We start from the raw sequence: 22,137 nt of genomic DNA on the forward strand, positions 1-22,137 counted from the left end.
ATATAATCCAACGAAGAACTTGAATCCATAAGATAAAGGATCTCTACAAATCATTAAGAAAAACAGACAAAACCCACTTTAAAACAATGGGCAGTCTTTGTACTAGACAAAAGAAGCTACCCAAGTGGCCTATAAGCATATGAAAAGGTGCTCCACATCACTGGTTACCAGAGAAATGCAAGTTAAAATCACAGTGAGACTCCATACTACACACTCAGCAGAATGGCCTAAATCAATAAGATTAAAAATACCTAGCAAGGATATGGCACAATTAGAACTCTCATATGTTGCTGGTAAGAGTATAAATTGGTACAACTACTTCGTAAAACTGTTGAGCAGAATCTGTTAATGCTATACATATGACCTAGTAACATAGGAATCCTACTCTTAGTTATGTACTCAAGAGAAATAAATGTATATGTTCGCCAAAAGGCATGTATAAGAATGTTCATAGCAGCTTTATTCACAATCTTCAAACTGGAAACAACTCAAATGCTCTTCAACAGTTAAACGGATAAATAAGTTGTAGTATATTCATAAGAGGAATATTACTGATCAATAAAAAAGAACTACTGCTACATAGAGAATGGATGATTCTTATGGACACAATGTGTTGAACAAAGAAAGCCACACAAAAGAGTTCACACTGTATGTGACATCGTTTATATGAAGTCCAAGAACAGGCAAGAATTCATCTCTGGAGACAGAAGTCAAAATAGTGGTTACCTCTGGGGGTGGGGTACTGACTGAGAAGGAGCATGAGGTAGGCTTCTGGGGGGGTGCTGTAAATGGTCTGTATCTTGTGCTGGGTGGTGGTTTCTTAAGTATATACATACATAAAAACTCATCAGACTGAACCCTTAAGATTTGTGCACTTTACTCTCTCTCTCTCTCTCTCTATATATATATACATATATATGTATATATATATATATATACATATATATGTGTATATATATATATATATATACACATATATATGTATATATATATATATATGTGTGTGTGTATATATATATATATATATATATATATATACTGTACTTCAATTTAAAAAGTAAAATAAACCAAAACCACCCTGAGTAGCTTTTCACCTATTAAATTGGCAAAAATCCAAAAGTTTCCTAACACACTTATTAGGGAGGCTGCAGAAACAGGCACTCTTATACACTGCTGGTGGGAGTGGAAAATGGTGTAATTCCTATGGAAGCCAATTTTTGCAGTATCTTGCAAAATATCAAATACACTTACTCTTTGATACAGTAATTTTACTTCTAGGGATTTATCCTACAGCTATACTCACCCACATATGAAATAACATATATACAAGGTAATTTACTACATCATTACTTGTAATAAGCAAAAGACAGGAAATCACCTAAATGTCCATCAACAGGGCACTGATTAAATAAATCACAGTATATAGGTACACTGGAACATTATGTAGTTGTAATAACGAACTAGAAAGGCTTTTATACTGATATGGAAAGATCTCCCAGATCAATTATTGAAAGAAAAAAAATCAGACACTAAAAAGCATGTAAAGTATACTACAATTTATGTAAAAAGGGGGATAAAAATATATCTTAGTATTCACTTATATTTGCAAAAAGAAACTAGAAAGATACAGAAGAAACTAATAATAGGCCTTAGCTGCACATGTGGTAGAAGGGTTTTGGCACTCTGGATAGATGGGAGATAAAGCAGGAGGGAAATTTTTCATTTTAAATCTTTCTGTGCTTTTTAAGTTTTAAATAATGTACATGTATTAATTACTCAAAAATTAAATAAGTAAAAACATTTTTAAAGAGAAGGGACAATGGAAGGGGGAAGAAGAATCCTAAAAGGGGTGGGAATCTCAGAAGGTAGAGAGGGAAGTGTGATGACAACACAATGTCATCAATGTCACGATTTTATCTGATTACGCCGAGAACTGCTTAATCTGAACCAGATTACATATAATCTACATATACAGAAGAACTTGCCAACATGAAGGGGAACTAAATATTGAAATGAAGAGATGAAATAATCTTATCTGGTGGCCTTAAAATCAGGCCAGACAGTCACGGTCTGCAGGAAGGCAGCAGCAGGCAGAAGACCACAGGCTCTGGAGATAGAGGCCTGGGTTAAAGACCCGACACACAGATTCCTCCTGATCAGATGACCTGGCGGGGCAAACTGCTCAGCCTAAACTTCAGCTTCCCCCATCTAGAAAATGGGGTTAACAACAGTGCATCAATGTGGTATGAGGATTAAATGGGACAATATAAGTAAGCATTTACGCTCTGCCCATCCTACTGTGCATAGGACCGTACAAGTCTGTCCTTGCCTCTAAGCTCTCTACAAGGCCCTGGGTTTGGAGGTATTGCCTCTCAGGGCTATAGCCAGTGTCAAAATGAGTTAGTTCTCGCTATTAAATCCTCACATGACCCCACCTGATGGGTCTCAGGCCATGCAAGGTCAGTTGTTCCGCCACACATATTACAAAGGTACAAAGGTTCAACAATTGGAAGTCATCAGCGAAATGAAAAAAATTAAAAATAAAAGATCCTTGCATAGATTATAGCTCCAATTTGGTAAAAGAGATGCTTTTGCTTGGAGGAGGAGGCTCTACACTTTGCTGCCAAATATCTAACCCCTTAACAATGTCCGTCTGGCAAGTGTGAGTGCTCCACGAAAAGGCCACCAATAAAATCCCTTCCAAGGGTCTGCGTGGAGCGGAAGAAAGGAAGTGTGGTCAGTTCTTTTTTCTCTGCAGGAAGGGAAGGCTGAACAACCGCACATCAGGAGAGAAGGCAAACAAATCGTCCATTCAAGCCAAAATAAGCTGCTCCTGGGGGGAAGCAAAACAGCTGGAGCCAATTCAACCAGACATGGAAGTGAGGGCCCCAAAGACAGAGCTGGGCCTGGGGAGCCTGCCCCTGGCAGGCAGGGATCTTCTGAGCAAGTGGTGGCCACATGTCCTCATCTCACCTCTGCATAAACTTCGCCTATGCCCACGAATGGGAGCCAGCCAGCTTCATTAGATGTGGAGGGAAATCCTGGGTGAAAAGGAAGGAAGGAAGCAAGCAAGCAAATGAACTCATGAACCTGCCAAGTTCACCTGCTGAGCACCTATTCTGTAGCAGGCACTGCGCAGGCAACCGACATACCTATGCCATTTGGAAAAACAACTTTTAGGGGTGGGTATTGTGATGTTGGTTTTACAGATGAGGAATCAGGCTCACTGAGGAAGAGTGACCTGGCAGCAAACACAGAACAGGTCAAGAGAAACTTCATTGGAAAACTAAGAAAAGAAGCAAACCAAATTGCAAAAGAAGGGGGGAAAAAGAAACCTGGAAGCAATGAAGTATCAAAATCGAATTATTTTGATTTCCTAAGAAGCCTGAAATGTGGCTGCTGCGGGGCTTCCCCCAGGCTGGAACATGCAGGTCTCGAGTCCCTGCCTGGAACGGCGGATAGCAGAATCCTGACCTGGAGCAAATCTGGGCTGGCACTGTTTCCAGGGCTGTTGGGATTTCCAGATCCCCCAGATCGGGGTACCCAGGCTCCAGTGTACAAATCCGTTCTGCAGCTATGCTGAGATCCTGACATTCTAGGTGGGGGAGACACTTCTCTCTCCAGCTTCTGAGACTCCCACCCTGAGCCTCAGCCTTCTTACAGTCATCTTATAATTACTTCCTTAAATTATATTCTTAACATATAACAATGACACCAACACCAGCTAACATTTACCGAGCCTACTTTTGTGTCAGGCACTGTTAGCACTTTATATAACAACCCTATGAGGTCAATAATATGATCTTCCAGATGAGGCAATCAAGACAGAGAGGTCAAGCCATTTATACAGGGTTACATGGCTCATAAGCGGAGGAGCCAGGATTTGAATCCAGGCGATATGATCCCAGTGCCTGTGCTCTTCTTAACCACTCTGCATCCTGCCTCGGCCCCGAGGATATGAGAGAGTCGAAGGAGCATTCTTAGAAGTCAGGCACACAGCTCTACCATTTACTGCTACTTATCCCTGGGCAACTTGTTTAACCTCTGAGTCTCAGTTTTCTTCTCTATGAAGTGGGTACAACAAAAACACTTCGTGGAGTTGTGTCCATTCTTAGACAGAGTAGGTTCTGAATTATATCCTTTCACCCATCTCTTTCCCCTCCCTTCCAGTTTGATTTGTCTGTTGTGCATTCATTAGATATTAAGGCCACCTCTACTTCTGAGCAAAGTTTGGCTTCTCTATATTCTGTTCTAGTCTATTCTACAACCATTTTGTGCCTGTCACGTGTGTGACCCAGCACCAGGCACTGAGGGCCTGCATCTCGGGGATGAGACTGAAGGCAGGGAAATCCACCTAAAGTAGGCAAGGGCAGGAGGGTGGAGGGGGGAGCTGGCTGTGAGAGCCAGGCTTTCAGCTGGTAGGAACTCTCCTCCTCCAGCTTGTCCCCCTCTTGCTGGCCTCCTGCCAGGGCTAACAGGAGGCTTCTCATCGCTTCCCGCTACACAGCTTGCACCCTGCAGGGCACCCACTGAGGGCCCCCTCCCCCAGGTGTCAGGGAGCCTCTGATCCCGGCTCACATGCAGGCAGGTGGACATGTCCAGAGTCCCGTGACTGGGCCCACCTTTCCTGACTCTGGAACCATTCATTCAGCAGATTGTGAGCCAGGCCCCAGGCGTTGGGGACAAAACAGAAAATAAGAGGTCTGTCCTCGAGGAGTTCATCAGCATGCCATGCCCTGCTCTCCCACCGCCTCTGCTGCCTTCCTCACTTGGGTAGTAACGCTAGACACACCTCTCCAGAATGTTATCATTTCTCTCTCCCAACCAAGACTTACTTCACTGGAACAGTTACACTAACAAGTGATTCTCCCTTCTCCCCACCCAGACCAAGAGAAATGAAAAAGAAATGGAATTATGAGTTAATTTCTTACACATCCCCTATATAGTACCAGGTGTTTCACATGCATTATCTCCTCTAATCCTCACAACAACAATCCTGCAAGGTGGAATTATCCCCATTACATAGATAAGGGGAAAAAATGGAAGCTCACACAGAGATGGAGCTGGTTTAAACCAAGGCTGTCTGCCTGCAGAGTCTATGCTCTTTCTACAGCCCTAGGCTGCCTGTCGGCTCAGCCTGCCACCCTGCTGGCTCTGGCCTCCTCCTTCAACTGGATTTTGTTCTTTCATGTATTTAGATTCCCTGCAATCTTACTGTTTGTGCCAACCTCTCTCCTAGTCCAGTGACAGCAGCAGCAACATCTTAGGCACCGCCTCTGATTCTTTGATTAGCTTGTCTTAATTACACCCAGGCTGGAGCATTTCCGGTATAACGTATCTGGTGTTGCAAAGCATGCAGGTTTGCTGTTACATTTTCTCACTCCCTCTCTGACTCCAGCGCTTTTTACTCCCCACCCCCTCTGCTGGCTGTCAGCCTACCTCCTCTGCTGTCCTTGGTTCCGCCTCCTAGCACATCACATTCGGGCCTGCAAAGTAGTGCTTCAAACTGCTGCCACCCCAGGCAGCTGAGCGAGCCAGTCTAGCTTAATTCAGAAAACAGTGCTTGAGCCTCCGCTGAGGGCCAGGCACTGCTCTGGGTGCTGCAAATAAGCAGGAAACAAAAGGAAAACACAGGGGCCTTGCCCTTCAGAAGCTGAGAGTCAGAGGCTGGGAGAGGGAAGTACACAGGACAGACATCACCTACTCAAGGCAGAGAGTGATGGGGCTGTAACAGAGTCCTAAAATGTCAGGGCTGGAGAGAACCTTGGTTTCCTGTTTTTACCCCTCCCTATCACAGATGGGAGACCTAAAGCCCCGAGGAGGACAATTATTTGAACTAATGATATCAGAAAATAGCAACGAACACTTCTAAAACCCTTACCAGGAGCTAAGTGCTCTTCTAAGCGCTTTACATATATCAACTCCTTTGACCCTCACAACAACTGCAACAACCCTATAAGGAAGATGCCACTGCCCTCCCCATTTTAAAAATGAGAAAAATGAGGCATGGAGGGCTAAGCACCTTGTCTGTGTGGGGCCCGACTACCTGAGTTCATACAGCTAGTAAGCAGAAGCCTGCACTGGACCCAGGTAGTCGGGCCCTACACTGTCTCTTTATTGTACCGAGTGAGTCTACCTGTGGAAGTAATGAGAAGGCTTCTTGAAGGAACTACGCACAGGCCTGATTATAAAAACAGTGAACCCTGGTTATTCAGAGTCAATAAGAGGAAGCCTCAATTTATCAGAGGTTTGGGAGCGCCAGAGTGACACGAAACACATGGCAGCGAGGGCAGTGAGCAGAAACCCCCATCTCCAAAGAAAGAGCCAAGCAAGAGGAAAGAACTTGGTGCAAAGGATTTATTCAAGAACCAGGAGCATACCAATCCTCTTCCCCTTTTATGTCTGGCTTTCTACACAGGATGCCCCCAGTCTGTAAGATCTTTAATATTCCCAAATGCCAGTTCCTGAAGCAGGGAGGCCAGCTCAGGCACCTTTTTGAATAGAAATTTTTAGAAAAAGGGCTTCTGGCAAAGCCTTGGTCAACAAAGGCTTCCATTTCCCAGACTCTTCCCCACATACACACACGCATGCACCCTGGCCTTTGGTTAACCAAGAGTCCTCCAATTCTGCCCACGAGTTTCAGAATAAACACAGTTATCAGTATATCAGTATACTAATTACTTACCAATCACTGCCAGATTATGCTCTGAGCCACAGGAGACCTGTAAAGAGAAAGAAAATAAGTTACATTAAACAAAGAAAATATATTTCAGCCATTATATTTTATGATCATATTATATTTTAATGATAATAACATCTATTTTTGGGCAAATTTTAGGAAGTAAGTAGAAAGGGGCACCATGTACAAAAGACTATAGTTACGATACACTCATGACTACATAAAAAGAAAAAGTGAAAAAACAAAAAACTGTTGAATGGCAATACACCAAGATGTTAAAGTATTTGTTTTTAGGCAGAGACCATGAGTGATTTTTTTTTAATCCTTGCTTCTTTCTACATTTTTGTATTTTTCAAACTTTCTATAATGAACATGTGCTACTATAAAAATGGAAATATAAGGGAATACAAATGACAGCTTTGGAAAACTGAGCTAAAAAATCCATCACTCTCATCTGGACTGATAAAATGAGCAAAGAATTCAGTGGAAACAGACTTGCCTGAGGAAAAATGCTTGACTTTTCCTCATCTGCTCACTCTCCCTTTCACCTTCCAGCCACACAAACCACCTGCAGTTCTCTGAACACAACATGTTCTCCCAATACCTCCAGGCCTTTGCACATGCTGTTTCTCTGCCGGGAATGCCCTCTCCTCAACTGCCTACCTAGAAAACTTCTACTCATCCTTTAAAATTTCAAAGCGTCCAGAGACTCCCTTGCTGTTGCTTCTAGGCAGACTCAAGCACTCCTTGCATTATGCAACTTATATGTACCCCCACTGCAGCAATCATTTTGTTGTCTTTTACATTTTTTCCTGTCTCCTCACTAGACTGTGTGTGTCTTGAGAACAACGCTGAGACTCGTTCCCCTCTGCATTACACAGATGGACTATACAAAGCTTGGGGCTCAGTTAACACCTGCTAAATGAGAGAATGAATGAAAGAACAAAGTACATAAAGAACAAATACCTAATACATAAAAGACAATCATTTGGGGTTCTGAATCCTTTGTCTGCTCCCAGTGAGAGAGACTTCTTGCCTTTCAGTCTCTGCATGTCCCAAATGCTACCAGAAGGAAGTGATTGGGAATATAAGAGTATAAATGGGGACTTCCCTGGTGGCGCAGTGGTTAAGAATCCACCTGCCAATGCAGGGGACACGGGTTCAAGCCCTGGTCCGGGAAGATCCCACATGCCACGGAGCAACTAAGCTTGTGCACCACAACTACTGAGCCCGCGTGCCACAACTACTGAGCCTGCAGTCTACAGCCCGCTCGCCACAACTACTGAGCCAGCGCGCCTGTGCTCCGCAACAAGAGAAGCCACCGCAATGAGAAGCCCGCGCAGCACAACAAAGAGTAGCCCCCGCTCGCCGCAGCTAGAGAAAGCCCGCGTGCAGCAACAAAGACCCAACGCAGCCAAAAAAAAAAAAAAAAGTATAAATGGTTCCTCAGGTACTAATTAAAAGGAACTCGAGACTCTGGAGAAGCATCCTGTGACCTTTATCAGGACGCTCACTTTAGCTCCTGGCAAGAAAAAGGCTTCAGGTACACATGGAATGTCAATTGGAAGAGCCCTGGAGGTCATCTAGTCCAATCTTTAACACTACGAGGAGAAAACACACTTGGGAAGAGAAAATAACTTGCCTCAGGTGCCAGAGGAAGTGTGTGTCAAAACTAAGACTAGAAACAAGACCAAAAGACAACCCTCAGAATGGGAGAAAATATTTGCAAATGAAGCAACTGACAAAGGATTAATCTCCAAGATTTACAAGCAGCTCATGCAGCTCAATAACAAAAAAACAAACAACCCAATCCAAAAATGGGCAGAAGACCTAAATAGACATTTCTCCAAAGAAGATATACAGATGGCCTACAGACACATGAAAGAATGCTCAACATCATTAATCATTAGAGAAATGCAAATCAAAACTACAATGAGATATCATCTCACACCGGTCAGAATGGCCATCATCAAAAAATCTAGAAACAATAAATGCTGGAGAGTGTGTGGAGAAAAGGGAACACTCTTGCACTGTTGGTGGGAATGTAAGTTGGTACAGCCACTATGGAGAACAGTATGGAGGTTCCTTAAAAAACTAAAAATAGAACTACCATACGACCCAGCAATCCCACTACTGGGCATATACCCTGAGAAAACCATAATTCAAAAAGAGTCATGTACCAAAATGTTCATTGCAGCTCTATTTACAATAGCCAGGACATGGAAACAACCTAAGTGTCCATCATCGGATGAATGGATAAAGAAGATGTGGCACATATATACAATGGAATATTACTCAGCCATAAAAAGAAACGAAATGGAGTTATTTGTAGTGAGGTGGATGGACCTAGAGTCTGTCATACAGAGTGAAGTAAGTCAGAAAGAGAAAAACAAATACAGTATGCTAACACATATATATGGAATCTAAGGAAAAAAAAAAAAAAGGTCATGAAGAACCTAGTGGCAAGACGGGAATAAAGACACAGACCTACTAGAGAATGGACTTGAGGATTTGGGGAGGGGGAAGGGTAAGATGTGACAAAGTGAGACAGTGGCATGGACATATATACACTACCAAACGTAAAATAGATAGCTAGTGGGAAGCAACCGCATAGCACAGGGAGATCAGCTCTGTGCTTTGTGACCACCTAGAGGTGTGGGGTGGGGAGGGCGGGAAGGAGGGAGATGTAAGAGGGAAGAGATATGGGAACATATGTATATGTAAAACCGATTCACTTTGTTATAAAGCGGAAACTAACACACCATTGTAAAGCAATTATACTCCAATAAAGATGTTAAAAAAAAAAAAACAAAAAACTAAGACTAGGGTCTCTCTGATTCCCTGATTCTCACACAAGTTCCTTTCTTGGTTCTATAGCTTCTCACTCTTTCCCAGTGAAAAACCACTTGGAAGTGATATTCAAAGGTAATTAGCACAGGCCCCTGAAAGTCAAGGTAACAGGCTCAAAAGGCATTTGAGCATTGGAGGCCAAATAACCACTGGCAGGTGAGAAGGGGCAGCAAGGCTTCTGAGGCTTTTTTCTTTGTAAAAGTTATGCGTCCAGGATCTCTGATTCCACAGGGAAGAGGGTTACCCACATTTAGGTGGATTCCCTGACACTGTCTGGCAAAGAAGTACCTGCATATTTTTACCCCAGTAAATACTTCCAGGGTGACTAGTCTCTGAGCTCCTTTGAGGCAGGCTCTGTATCTATCTGAGGGGGCCCCCCAGGCCTCACCTAGGCCATACACACAGCACAAGTTCATCATATGCTTCCTGGTTATACTGAGGCTGGTTCCCTAGGTTCTGTCATAGGAAGCTGCTTAGATTGAAGAACTGGGAAAAAACTCAGATGTCTAACAATAGGAGAATTCTATGTAAATTATGGTAGAGACATCTGATGACTTGGAAATTATCATGCAGCCTTGGAAAATGATGTTTACAATAAAGGAAAATACTCGTGATATCCTATGAACTGGAAAACCACATAAAAACTGTATATGTAATATGATCTCAACTCTATAATAAAATATGAACAAAAGACTGGAAGGAGCTATTCCAAAAAGTTAATAGTGATAGCCTCTGGGCTAAGCATAAAGGAGGCATTATGGGGCTTCCCTGGTGGCGCAGTGGTTGGGAGTCTGCCTGCCAATGCAGGGGACACGGGTTCGAGCCCTGGTCTGGGAAGATCCCACATGCCGTGGAGCAACTGGGCCCGTGAGCCACAACTGCTGAGCCTGCGCGTCTGGAGCCTGTGCTCCACAACAAGAGAGGCCGCGATAGTGAGGGGCCCGCGCACCGCGATGAAGAGTGGCCCCCGCTTGCCGCAACTAGAGAAAGCCCTCGCACAGAAACGAAGACCCAACACAGCCATAAATAAATAAATAAAAATAAATAATTTAAAAAAAAAAAAAGGAGGCATTATGAGTATGGTTTTCCCTTTGACTTTTTCTATGCTCTCTAAATTTTACACACTATTTTTATAATCAGAAAAATTATCTATTAAAAATAAGAAAAATAAATATAATGCAGTTCCCACCATAGAGGGGAATAAAAACCTTCCTGGCTATAAAATAAATATGCTGTAAAATCTGATATACTCTGAAGTAGTGGGGAAAAAAGATTTGAAGGAAACAACTAAATTATAAGGGTAGCTGCGCCATGGTGATGAGATTATAAGACTTTTTTCTTCTATTTTCTATTTTTCAAACATTCTTTAACTGGTGGTGGCAGTAGGGTGGCTGGTGGTGGTGGTGGGAACAATAAGAGCAGGAATTAAAGCCACCATATTGAGGACTCATATGTGCCAGGTGTCGTGCCAAGGGTCTTTATAAACACTATCTCATCTTCCTCATCACGATCATCTTCTCAGGTAGGTTTGACTGTGCTCATTTTAGGCAGAAGAGAACTGAGGTTCATATACATTACATAACTTTCCTAGCTTGCTAAGCGGCACAGCCATAGAACTAAAACCCAGGTTTGCCTATCTCCAAGCTCATGTTCTGTACTGCTAGGTCACGCTACCTTTGTGTTTTAAAAAATAAAGTTATTTCATTTTACAAAATGTGGGCAGAAAGGACCTGCCTCTGACTGCCCGGGCTCACCCTGGGGCTGCAGGCTGCAGAGCTGACCAACCTTGAAGACCAGGGGCTTCCAGAAACAAGCCACTGACAAACGCCAAAGTCAGGCAGCAGACGCTGCTGTGAATTAATGAGCAAGACAGTGATGAATGGATTTTGTCAAGGCAATGTTGCACTTGAAGCTCAAAGCTCCCCGCTGTTTCTTGCTGTCTGTGCACTGGCACAGAGGTCAGGAGACTGAACACCACAGGCCACAAAATCCCAGCGCCACACTCCTTCAACAAGATTGTATCAATGACCATTTGCTTCACATTGCTTCTGTCAGCATCTACTCACTGCCCAGCTTTCTAGAAGACTCTGTTAACAATGGCAGTGTGCCCATGAGAAAGGGATTCAGAGCCAGGAAGCCAGGTGAATCCTAGGTCCTCTGCTTTCAGGTTCTGAGACCTTTGGCAAGGTATTTAACCTCTGGAGCCTCAGCGTTCTCAGGCGTAAAAAGTAGAAAACAGTATTTTCCCATCTGCTTTACAGAATTGCTAGAGGACAAATGAGACAACCCATCCCCTCACAGCCATGGGTCTCACCTTCCTTACATACAACTCTGCACATGTCATGCCCCTATAGAAAACCCTCCACAGGATCCCAGCATTGGAAGGGCGAAGTCTAAAGTACACAGTATGGCTCACAAGGCCCTCACATGTAGGCCCCTGTTTACCCCTCTGGCCTCACTTCTTCCCCCTGCTACTCATGAACTCTCAACCCCAAAGAACATATTCTCTTTTTTCTATTCACACTACATTTTCTGTAAGAATATCATGTGATTTCAGGCTTTTATGCATGCTCTTCTCCTTGATGTGACTTCCCTTTCTCCCACTGTCCATCTAGCAAAATCCTCTAAGATTGCTTAGGTCACCTCCTGGCAACGCCTTCCCTGACTTCTCAAAGCGGAGCCAGCTGTTCTACCGTGGCTTCTCCCACAGCGCCACACATCATGGCCCTTAGCACACATGAGATGTCTGCTTATGAACTGTGTGTGTTAAGCACCTCTGTCTCTCAGAGATCAAGCAGGGTGCCTGCCCAGTAACATCCCTGCCACACAGTCCAACTACAGGGCATGAAGGGGCCCAAAGACAACATCCCAGAGAAGTCAGATGGTCACAAAACAAGTGTGAGTCGTGGTATGGAGACTCCAGGCAAATGGAGACAGGCACTGAGATGCACAGTGAGGGCCAGAAGGGAAGGGCACTAAAACAATAGAGTGTAGAGATGATGGGGTATCAAAAGCACAGGATTGTTCCAGGAATCCTAGGACAGCAAAGCACAGTGGGCCACCAACAGAGGTCAGTCCTAGGTGACAGAGTCCCACAGTAGAGAAAGTGGGTTCTGGCTTGCTGGCTGGGGCCTTCAAGATACAGGGGGCACACCTCCCCAAGGGTGAGGGATGGGGGACAGAGGAGCCTGTGGAAAGTTGTCCTGTCTCAGTGCTGCTCAAATACTAGAGGGGTCTACTCTGTTCAGGCAACTGAGCCTGAGGAGGCAGAGCTGCAAAAAACAATTTCCAAAGTCCCAGCTGCCACAGGGACAAGATCTCCCAGCACCCCTCCTGCCAAGCTAGACTCCATCAGCTCTTGTGAAGGGAGCCACAACTCCCCTTGGGGCTGGAACCCACTAAATACAGTTGGACAGGGATGAACTGGGGTAAGAATTGACTGGTAGTAGATGCCCAGTAAATATCTGCTGAATACATTAATGGGTTAAATGAATGAATAACTAAATGAATAAGCAAAAAGTAGATTAATGTAAAAATACTTGCCAAATGTTGAATGTGAGCACTTCAGTTTCCACCAGTACACTTGTACCATTTCTAAAAAACAGCTGACAGGCCCTTATTGAGAGCTTATGGCCAGGTACCTGGCTAACTGCTTTGCTTGTATTATTTCATTTAAACTTATACTAAATCTAAGATTTCTTTGTTACAACCGCTTTACAAATGAGGCAATTGGGGTTCAGAGAGGTAAGGTAACTTACCAGTGTGTTACAGCTGGTGGAGGTGTAGGATTCTGTGACCATTCTCGTTCAAACTTTGTCCTGTTAACTGTCTAAACCCTTCTTATTCCCATTCAGCATGGAAATACACCACCACCCAGTTCTTACATCTGGCAACCCTGTGCCAATTATCAAGGGATCTTTTTTTTTTTTTTTTTTTTCCACACACACACACTGTATTTTATTTTTACAAGAGATAAATCGACTGACACCAAGCATTGTACATGGATGACCACAACAAAAGCAACAATGATTGCAATTACCAAACATGAAACACACTCATACTATGTCATAGTATTGACATTCAGTCCAGTAATCCTCCACTGTAACAGCTCCTTTACTTTGCAGTGAAAATTGATTTGTATATTCTTTGCCTCTGATATCAAGGGATCTTATGCTGGGAGAGCCCCAGGTTTACTAGGCTCAAACATCTTCCTGGGGCTAGGAGTACCCACCTCTGGATCTATCAAGGGCTGTTCCAGGGCTTTTTCTTGGGGGAAATGGCTGTAAAACGGCAGCAAACATTTGTCCTGGGCCTTCGCTGTGGAAGCTATCACCTCTCAGGGAACTCCATCAGGTTGTTCAACTCTGCACACTTTGAACGGGGAAATCAGAGTGGGGCGGGGTGCGACCATGACTCAGGGGAAGAAGCACTGAGATTCCAAGGAGAGGAACCAGACAGAAGCCAGGACCCGAGACTTGTCCCCATCACCAACCAGGGACCATCCTCAGCTTCGTCCCAGCGGTGGAGTGGCAGCTCAGAAACCCCCCATGGCGCGCAGCAGCCTGAGGGGCCTACTGATTGGTTCCGCCTCACGCCAATGGGCCTGGGCGCCGGCCGATGCTATGGCAACGACGCGCACGTGTGGAGGCACGTGACGGCGGGGTGGGGCGTCCACTCCGTGGGGGACTCTGCCGGGGCAGGGCTTCGGCTGCTCCGCTCAGGCTCCCACCCTCACGGCTAGTCTTTGGCAGGCGCCGCCCAGCTCGGGGGAGAAAGCAGGCTGGGAAGCAGCTCCAGAACGGCAGCCTTTCATCGGCCGGGGTTAACAGGGAAGGGAATGGGCGCTTCAGTGCAGCGTTTGCTAAACTCTGCCCTAACCCAGTTGCCATCTGCTTAGAACTCTGGGGAGACAAACCAGAATTTCCAAACCTGTTAGAAAAGCAGGCTGGGAGTTCTGGGCATGTTTTACAGCAAACTGCAGTCCTGTCAGCCAACGGAGCTTTACCCCTAGGCTCAGTAATAGCCTCAAAGGAGGTCCTGGTGACAGCAGAGAGGCAGCACAGTTGCTTGCTTCTGGAAGTACCTAGCCTTACAAAGACACCTTTAACTCCCTTTGTGAGGGCTTCAGCTTTTGACTGAAGCCTAGATGTCAACGGAGGCCAAAAAATGAGACCTTTGGGCCCAGAGGCTCCATCTTGTCCTCCACCTCAAAGTCCAGGGGCAAAGAACCCCATTCTCCCTGCAAAGCAATTTTTTTTTTTTTTTTTTTTTTTTGCACATTCTATACGAAAATAAGTCTTAAACTAGGTCCTGCTACATTCTCAAACGGAGAGGTTAGGGTGGGGAGGAAGAGAGCTAAAATTTGGTAAGTGCCTGGAAGCCAGGCATGTGACATTATGGAATTTCTGTCTTCCTACTCAACAGGTCAGCAAACACACTCAAAGAAGTTAAATAAGTCACACCCGCTATACACCCAGGTCAGCCTTGATCCAAAGCCTGTGAGCTTAACCACTACACATACTGCCTCTCTTATTCTGATACTGGTTCCAGACTGCCCCAGTCACTAAGGCTCAAACTCTCAAGTGACTAACAGATCTCTAACTCTTTTATCTCCCTCCTACTCTGTCTCAAGATCCTGTTAATTCTGCCTTCTCAATATCTTGATTTTTCAGTTGCTACCATCTTAGTTCAGTCCTTTTCACTCCAACCTGGATGCTTTTAAGAGCTACCTAAAAGCATAACTTTTGCACAGTTATCTGCACCATTCTCCCTTTTCCATACCATTCTAAACCTTACCAACTTTACAAGACCCAGTTCAAAACCCACTGCCTTGAGGAAGTCTCCCAGATCATCTCAGCCCCTAAAAGATCTGCCTTCTCTCAAATCCTACCACTTGCCTTGGCTAAAGTTTGCTTTTGTCAAACCTCCTTTGTACTGTTAATAATTTGAGTGTGGCGGTAGGGCATGTGTCCCCAGGCAGTGTTGGGTAGTGGGAAGAGCTCCAAGTATGGAACCAGAAGACCTGGATTTGAGTCCTTGCCCTGCCACTTCCTAGTCATATGACCTTGGGCAAATCTCTTCACCTCTCTGGACTACAGTTCCCTCATCTTTAAAATGGGATAATAACAAACAAGTGAATCTCATACATCCTAAAACCCTTTCACACCACCCCCCAACTTCCACAGAATAAAATTCACTTTGAGTTTGTCCCTGTTCTGCAGATACATTTCCAGAACATATAAAATATATAATTTGGGAACACATAAAAGGAAACTATGTGTTAGGAACTGGCATAGGTTCACTATGAACAGTTCATTTCCTTTTTCAACAGTTATTCTACTGGCAGATAAGGAGAGGACTTGAGAAATGTCTACTGAATTTGAATTTAATATACACAATTAAACTAAACAGGCACTCGGAATGCTTGCTTTTCCCGTAGTGCACTTCCAAGAAAATTCCTTTCTCCTAAGTTGTTATGTTGATACTATGTGCACCTGTGGCCTAATTGGTGTGGATGGGCTATGGGTGGATACCTGCCCAAAGCAGGTTAATGCATAGATTGGCCACAGCCTGTGAAATGGCTTAATGTGGAAATTCTGCCTGAAAAAGGTTGTAGGGTGTGAGTCCTTTAGGTGGTAGCTGGAGCCGTAGCTGGAAAATATAGACCCAAGAAAGGTTAATATACACAGGAGTTACCGGCAGGAGAGTCAGAAGCAGCAGGAACAAACTAAAGAAGAGTAGCTAAGTCACTGGAATGTGAGTTTTCTAGATCCTATTGCTGACGGTGCAAGAAAGTCTAGATTTTTGAGCTGCCTTGTGTTCTAACTGACCTTCCAGTTGTTCTTTTATAAGGCATTTGCTTCACCTGTTTCCAGTACTTATGACCATCCTTACAATACTAAAGTAACCTGAGAGTATCTCTGATCCTTACAGACTAAAAGCGCCTAACACAACAACGCATCTGAATTTCAGTAAAGGCAACACCAGTAAGTTACTTTAGCCCTTGAGAACAGGATACAACCATGAGAGCTGAACAGCCAACCTCAAGACAGGTAAGTAACAGATTCAGACCAGCCAAACATCCTACAGCATGCTTCTCAAAAAAACTGAACCCTAAAATATGGAGGTTCCTTAAAAAACTAAAAACAGAACTACCATATGACCCAGCAATCCCACTACTGGGCATATACCCTGAGAAAAACCATAATTCAAAATGAGACATGTACCACAATGTTCACTGCAGCTCTATTTACAATAGCCAGGACATGGAAGCAATCTAAATGTCTGCCAACAGATGAATGGATAAAGAAGATGTGGCACATATACACAATGGAATATTACTCAGCCATAAAAAGAAACGAAATTGAGTTATTTGTAGTGAGGCGGATGGACCTAGAGTCTATCGTACAGAGTGAAGTCAGAAAGAGAAAAACAAATACCGTATTCTAATGCATATAAATGGAATCTAAAAAAAAAAACTGGTTTTGATGAACCTAGTGGCAGGACAGGAATAAAGAGCAGACATAGAGAATGGACTTGAGTACACGGTGGGGGGTGAGGGGGGAGGGGAAGCTGGGTCGAAGTGAGAGAGTGGCGTGGACATACATACACTACCAAATGTAAAATAGATAGCTAGTGGGAAGCAGCCGCAAAGCACAGGGAGATCAGCTGGGTGCTTTGTGACCATATAGAGGGGTGGGATAGGGAGGGGGTATGGGGATATATGTATACATACAGCTGATTCACTTTGTTATACAGCAGAAACTAACACAACACTGTAAAGCAATTATGCTCCAATAAAGATGTAAAAAACAAACAAACAAAAAAACTGAACCCTTTCCCTAATAGCCAACACAGGCTGAAATTTAAAAAGACTGCCAATACCAAGTGCTGGTGAGGATGTGGAATAACTGGAAATCTCTTACATTGCTGGCAGGAATATAAATTCAACAACTGCACTGAAAAATTGTTTGGCAGTATCTACTAAAGGTAAATACATACATATATATATACATACACAAACACACCCAAAACAAACGATACTTACTTCCCAAGTACCCAAGGACCCAAAATAAACAATTACTTACTTCCATCAAAAGACATGCACAAGAATGTTCACAGCCGCTTTATTCATAATAAATAAAAACATAAAATTACCCAAATACTGGTCATCAGTAGAATGAATAAAGTGTAGTATAATCAAAATACTTTATAACAATGGGGAAAAAACCCTACTGTTATTCAAAACATGGATAAATCTTCAAGAAAGTGGTGAACAAAAGAAACCAGACACAGAAGAGTAAATATTGTATGACACTATCTACGTGAAGCTCAAAAATAGGCAAACATTTCAAATAAATAATATAACTGTTCTGAAGGAGGGGAAAAAAGAACCAATCCTAGTAACTTTTTTTTTTTTTTTTTTTTTTTTTTTTTTAATAAGTTTATTTATTTATTTAGGCTGTATTGGGTCTTCGTTTCTGTGCAAGGGCTTCCTCTAATTGCAGCAAGCGGGGGCCACTCTTCATCGCGGTGCGCGGGCCTCTCACTATCGCGGCCTCTCTTGTTGCGGAGCACAGGCTCCAGACGCGCAGGCTCAGTAGTTGTGGCTCACGGGCCTAGTCGCTCCGCGGCATGTGGGATCTTCCCAGACCAGGGCTCGAACCCGTGTCCCCTGCATTAGCAGGCAGATTCTCAACCACTGCGCCACCAGGGAAGCCCGTAACTTTTTTTTTTAATAGATCTTTATTGGAGTATAATTGCTTCACAATACCGTGTTAGTTTCTGTTGCACAACAAAGAGAATCAGCCATATGCATACACGTTTCCATATCCCCTCCCTCTTGAGCCTCCCTCCCATCCTCCCTATCCCACCCCTCTAGGTCATCGCAAAGCACCGAGCCAATCTCCCTGTGCTATGCTGCTGTTTCCTACCAGCCAACTATTTTATATTCGGTAGTATATATATGTCGACGCTACTCTCACTTTGCCCCAGCTTTGCCCTCCCACCCATGTCATCAAGTCCATTCTCTATGTCTACCTCTTTATTCCTGCCCTGCAACTAGGTTCATCAGTACCACTTTTTTTTTTTTTTCTTAGATTCCATATATATGCATTAGCATATGGTATTTGTTTTTCTCTTTCTCACTTCACTCTATATGACAGACTCTAGGTCCATCTACCTCACTACAAATAACTCAATTTCATTTCTTTATATGGCTGAGTAATATTCCATTGTACATATGTGCCACATCTTCTTCATCCATTCATCTGTTGATGGACATCTAGGTTGGTTCCATGTCCTGGTTATTATAAATAGTGCTGCAATGAACATTGTGGTGCATGTCTCTTTTTCAATTATGGTTTTCTCAGGGTATATACCCAGCAGTGGGATTGCTGGGTCATATGGTAGTTCTATTTTTACTTTTTTAAGGAACCTCCATACTGTTTTCCATAGTGGTTGTATCAATTTACATTCCCACCAACAGTGTAGGAGGGTTCCCTTTTCACCACACCCTTTCCAGCATTTATTGTTTCTAGATTTTTTGATAATGGCCATTCTGACCAGCGTGAGGTGATACCTCATTGTAGTTTTGATTTGCATTTCTCTAATAATTAGGTATGTTGAGCATCTTTTCATGTGCCTCTTGGCCATCTGTATGTCTTCCTTGGTGAAATGTCTATTTAGGTCTTCTGCCCATTTTTGGATTGGGTTGTTTGTTTTTTTGTTATTGAGCTGCATGAGCTGCTTGTAAATCTTGGAGATTAATCCTTTGTCAGTTGCTTCATTTGCAAATATTTTCTCCCATTCTGAGGGTTGTCTTTTTGTCTTGTTTATGGTTTCCTTTGCTGTGCAAAAGCTTTTAAGTTTAATTAAGTCCCATTTGTTTATTTTTGTTTTTATTTCTGTTACTCTAGGAAGTGGGTCAAAAAATATCTTGCTGTGGTTTATTTCAAATAGTGTTTTTCCTATGTTTTCCTCTAAAAGTTTTATAGTGTCTGGTCTTACATTTAGGTCTTTAACCCATTTGGAGTTTATTTTTGTGTATGGTGTTAGGTAGTGTTCTAATTTCATTCTTTTACATGAACACCTGTACAGTTTTCCCAGCACCACTTATTGAAGAGGCTGTCTTTCCTCCATTGTATGTTCTTGCCTCCTTTGTCGTAAATTAGGTGCCCATATGTGTGTGGGTTTATCTCTGGGCATTCTATCCTGTACCATTGATCTATATTTCTATTTTTGTGCCAGTACCATACTGTCTTGATTACTGTAGCTTTGTGGTATAGTTTGAAGTTGGGGAGCCTGATTCCTCCAACTCCGTTTTTCTTTCTCAAGATTGCTTTGGCTATTCGGGGTCTTTTGTGTTTCCATACGAATTGTAAAATTTTTTGTTCTAATTCTGTGAAGAATGCCATTGGTAGCTTGGTAGGGATTGCACTGAATCTGTAGATTGCTTTGGGTAGTATAGTCATTTTCACAATATTGATTCTTACAATCCAAGAACATGGTATATTTCTCCATCTGTTTATGTCATCTTTGATTTCTTTCATCAGGGTTTTATAGTTTTCTGAGTACAAGTCTTTCTCCTCCTTAGGCAGGTTTATTCCTAGGTATTTTATTCTTTTTGTTGCAATGGCAAATGGGAGTGTTTCCTTAATTTCTCTTTCTGATTTTTCGTTGTTGGTGTATAGGAATGCAGGAGATTTCTGTGCATTAATTTTGTATCCTGCAAACTTACCAAATTCATTGATTAGTTCTAGTAGTTTTCTGGTGGCATCTTTAGGATTTTCTATGTATAGTATCATGTCATCTGCAAAGAGTGACCGTTTTACTTCTTCTCTTCCAATTTGTATTCCTTTTATTTCTTTTTCTTCTCTGATTGCTGTGGCTAGGACTTCCAAAGCTATGTTGAATAAGAGTGGCGAGAGTGGACATCCTTGTCTTGTTCCTGATCCTAGTGGAAATGCTTTCAGTTTTTCACCATTAAGTATGATGTTCACTGTGGGTTTGTCATACATGGCCTTTATTATGTTGAGATAGGTTCCCTCTATGCCCATTTTCTGGAGAGTTTTTATCATAAATGGGTGTTGAATTTTGTCAAAAGCTTTTTCTGCATCTATTGAGATGATCAGATGATTTTTATTCCTTAATTTGTTAATGTGGTGTATCACACTGATTGATTTGCATATATTGAAGAATCCTTGCATCCCTGGGATAAATCTCACTTGATCATGGTGTATGATCCTTTTAATGTGCTGTTGCATTCTGTTTGCTAGTATTTTGTTCAGGATTTTTGCATCTATGTTCATCAGTGATATTGGTCTATAATTTTCTTTTTTTATGATACCTTTTTCTGGTTTTGGTATCAGGGTGATGGTGGCTTCGTAGAATGAATTTGGGAGTGTTTATCCCTCTGCAATTTTTTTGGAAGAGTTTGAGAAGGATAGGTGTTAACTCTGCTTTAAATGTTTGATAGAATTCGCCTGTGAAGCCATCTGGTCCTGGACTTTTGTTTGTTGGAAGATTTGTAATTACGGTTTCAATTTCATTACTTGTGATACGTCTGTTTATATTTTCTAATTCTTCCTGGTTCAGTCTTGGAAAATTGTACCTTTCCAAGAATTTGTCCATTTCTTCATGGTTGTCCATTTTATTGGCATATAGTTGTTCATAGTAGTCTCTTATAATCCTTTGTATTTCTACAGTGTGAGTTGTGATTTCTCCTTTTTCATTTCTAATTTTATTGATTTGCATCCTCTCCCTTTTTTTCTTGATGAGTCTGGCTAAGGGTTTATCAATTTTTGTTTATCTTCTCAAAGAACCAGCTTCTAATTTTACTGATCTTTGCTATTGTTTTCTTCGTTTCTATTTCATTTATTTCTGCTCTGATCTTTATGATTTCTTTCCTTCTACTGACTTTGGGTTTTCTTTGTTCTTCTTTCTCTAGTTGTTTTAAGTGTAGGGTTAGATTGTTTATTTGAGATTTTTCTTGTTTCTTGAGGTGAGGTTGAATTGCTATAAACTTCCATCTTAAAACTGCTTTTGCTGCGTCCCATAGGTTTTGGGTTGTCGTGTTTTCATGGTCATTTGTTTCTATGTATTTTTAAAATTTCTTCTTTGATTTCTTCAGTGACCTCTTGGTATTTAGTAGCGCACTGTTTAGCCTCCATGTATTTGTGTTTTTTACAGTTTTCTTCCTGTAATTGATTTCCAATCTCATAGTGTTGTGGTCAGAAAAGATGCTTGATACGATTTCAATTTTCTTAAATTTTCCAAGGCTTGATTTGTGACCCAAGATGTGATCTATCCTGGAGAATGTTCCATGTGCACTTGAGAAGAAAGTGTATTCTGCCACTTTTGGGTGGAATGTTCTATAAATATCTATTAGATCTATCTGGTCAGTTGTGTCATTTAAAGCTTGTGTTTCCTTATTTATTTTCTGTTTGGATGATCTGTCCATTGGTGTAAGTGGGGTGTTAAAGTCCCCTACTATTATTGTGTTACTGTCGATTTCTCCTTTCATGGTTGTTAGCATTTGCCTTATGTATTGGGGTGCTCCTGTGTTGGGTGCATCAACATTTATAATTGTTATATCTTCCTTTTGGATT

At 42.5% G+C, this 22,137-nt stretch overlaps 1 protein-coding gene across 4 annotated transcripts in view; it reads right to left on the reverse strand.

Moving 5' to 3' along the window:
* Nucleotides 1–22,137, reverse strand: part of SERGEF (secretion regulating guanine nucleotide exchange factor) — a 256,969-nt gene that overhangs the window by 109,799 nt on the left and 125,033 nt on the right. For all 4 annotated transcript variants that reach the window (XR_009504666.1, XM_059931220.1, XM_059931219.1 and 1 more), the window contains exon 10: nucleotides 6,686–6,722. Coding sequence is in view for 3 of the 4 variants with exons in the window: in XM_059931220.1 (XP_059787203.1) it covers nucleotides 6,686–6,722 (37 nt within the window). In the remaining variant the exon portion in view is untranslated. The remainder of the gene's footprint in view (nucleotides 1–6,685; nucleotides 6,723–22,137) is intronic.

This window comes from Balaenoptera ricei, chromosome 8, assembly GCF_028023285.1.
Source record: "Balaenoptera ricei isolate mBalRic1 chromosome 8, mBalRic1.hap2, whole genome shotgun sequence".
NCBI classification, from domain to species: Eukaryota; Metazoa; Chordata; class Mammalia; order Artiodactyla; family Balaenopteridae; genus Balaenoptera; species Balaenoptera ricei.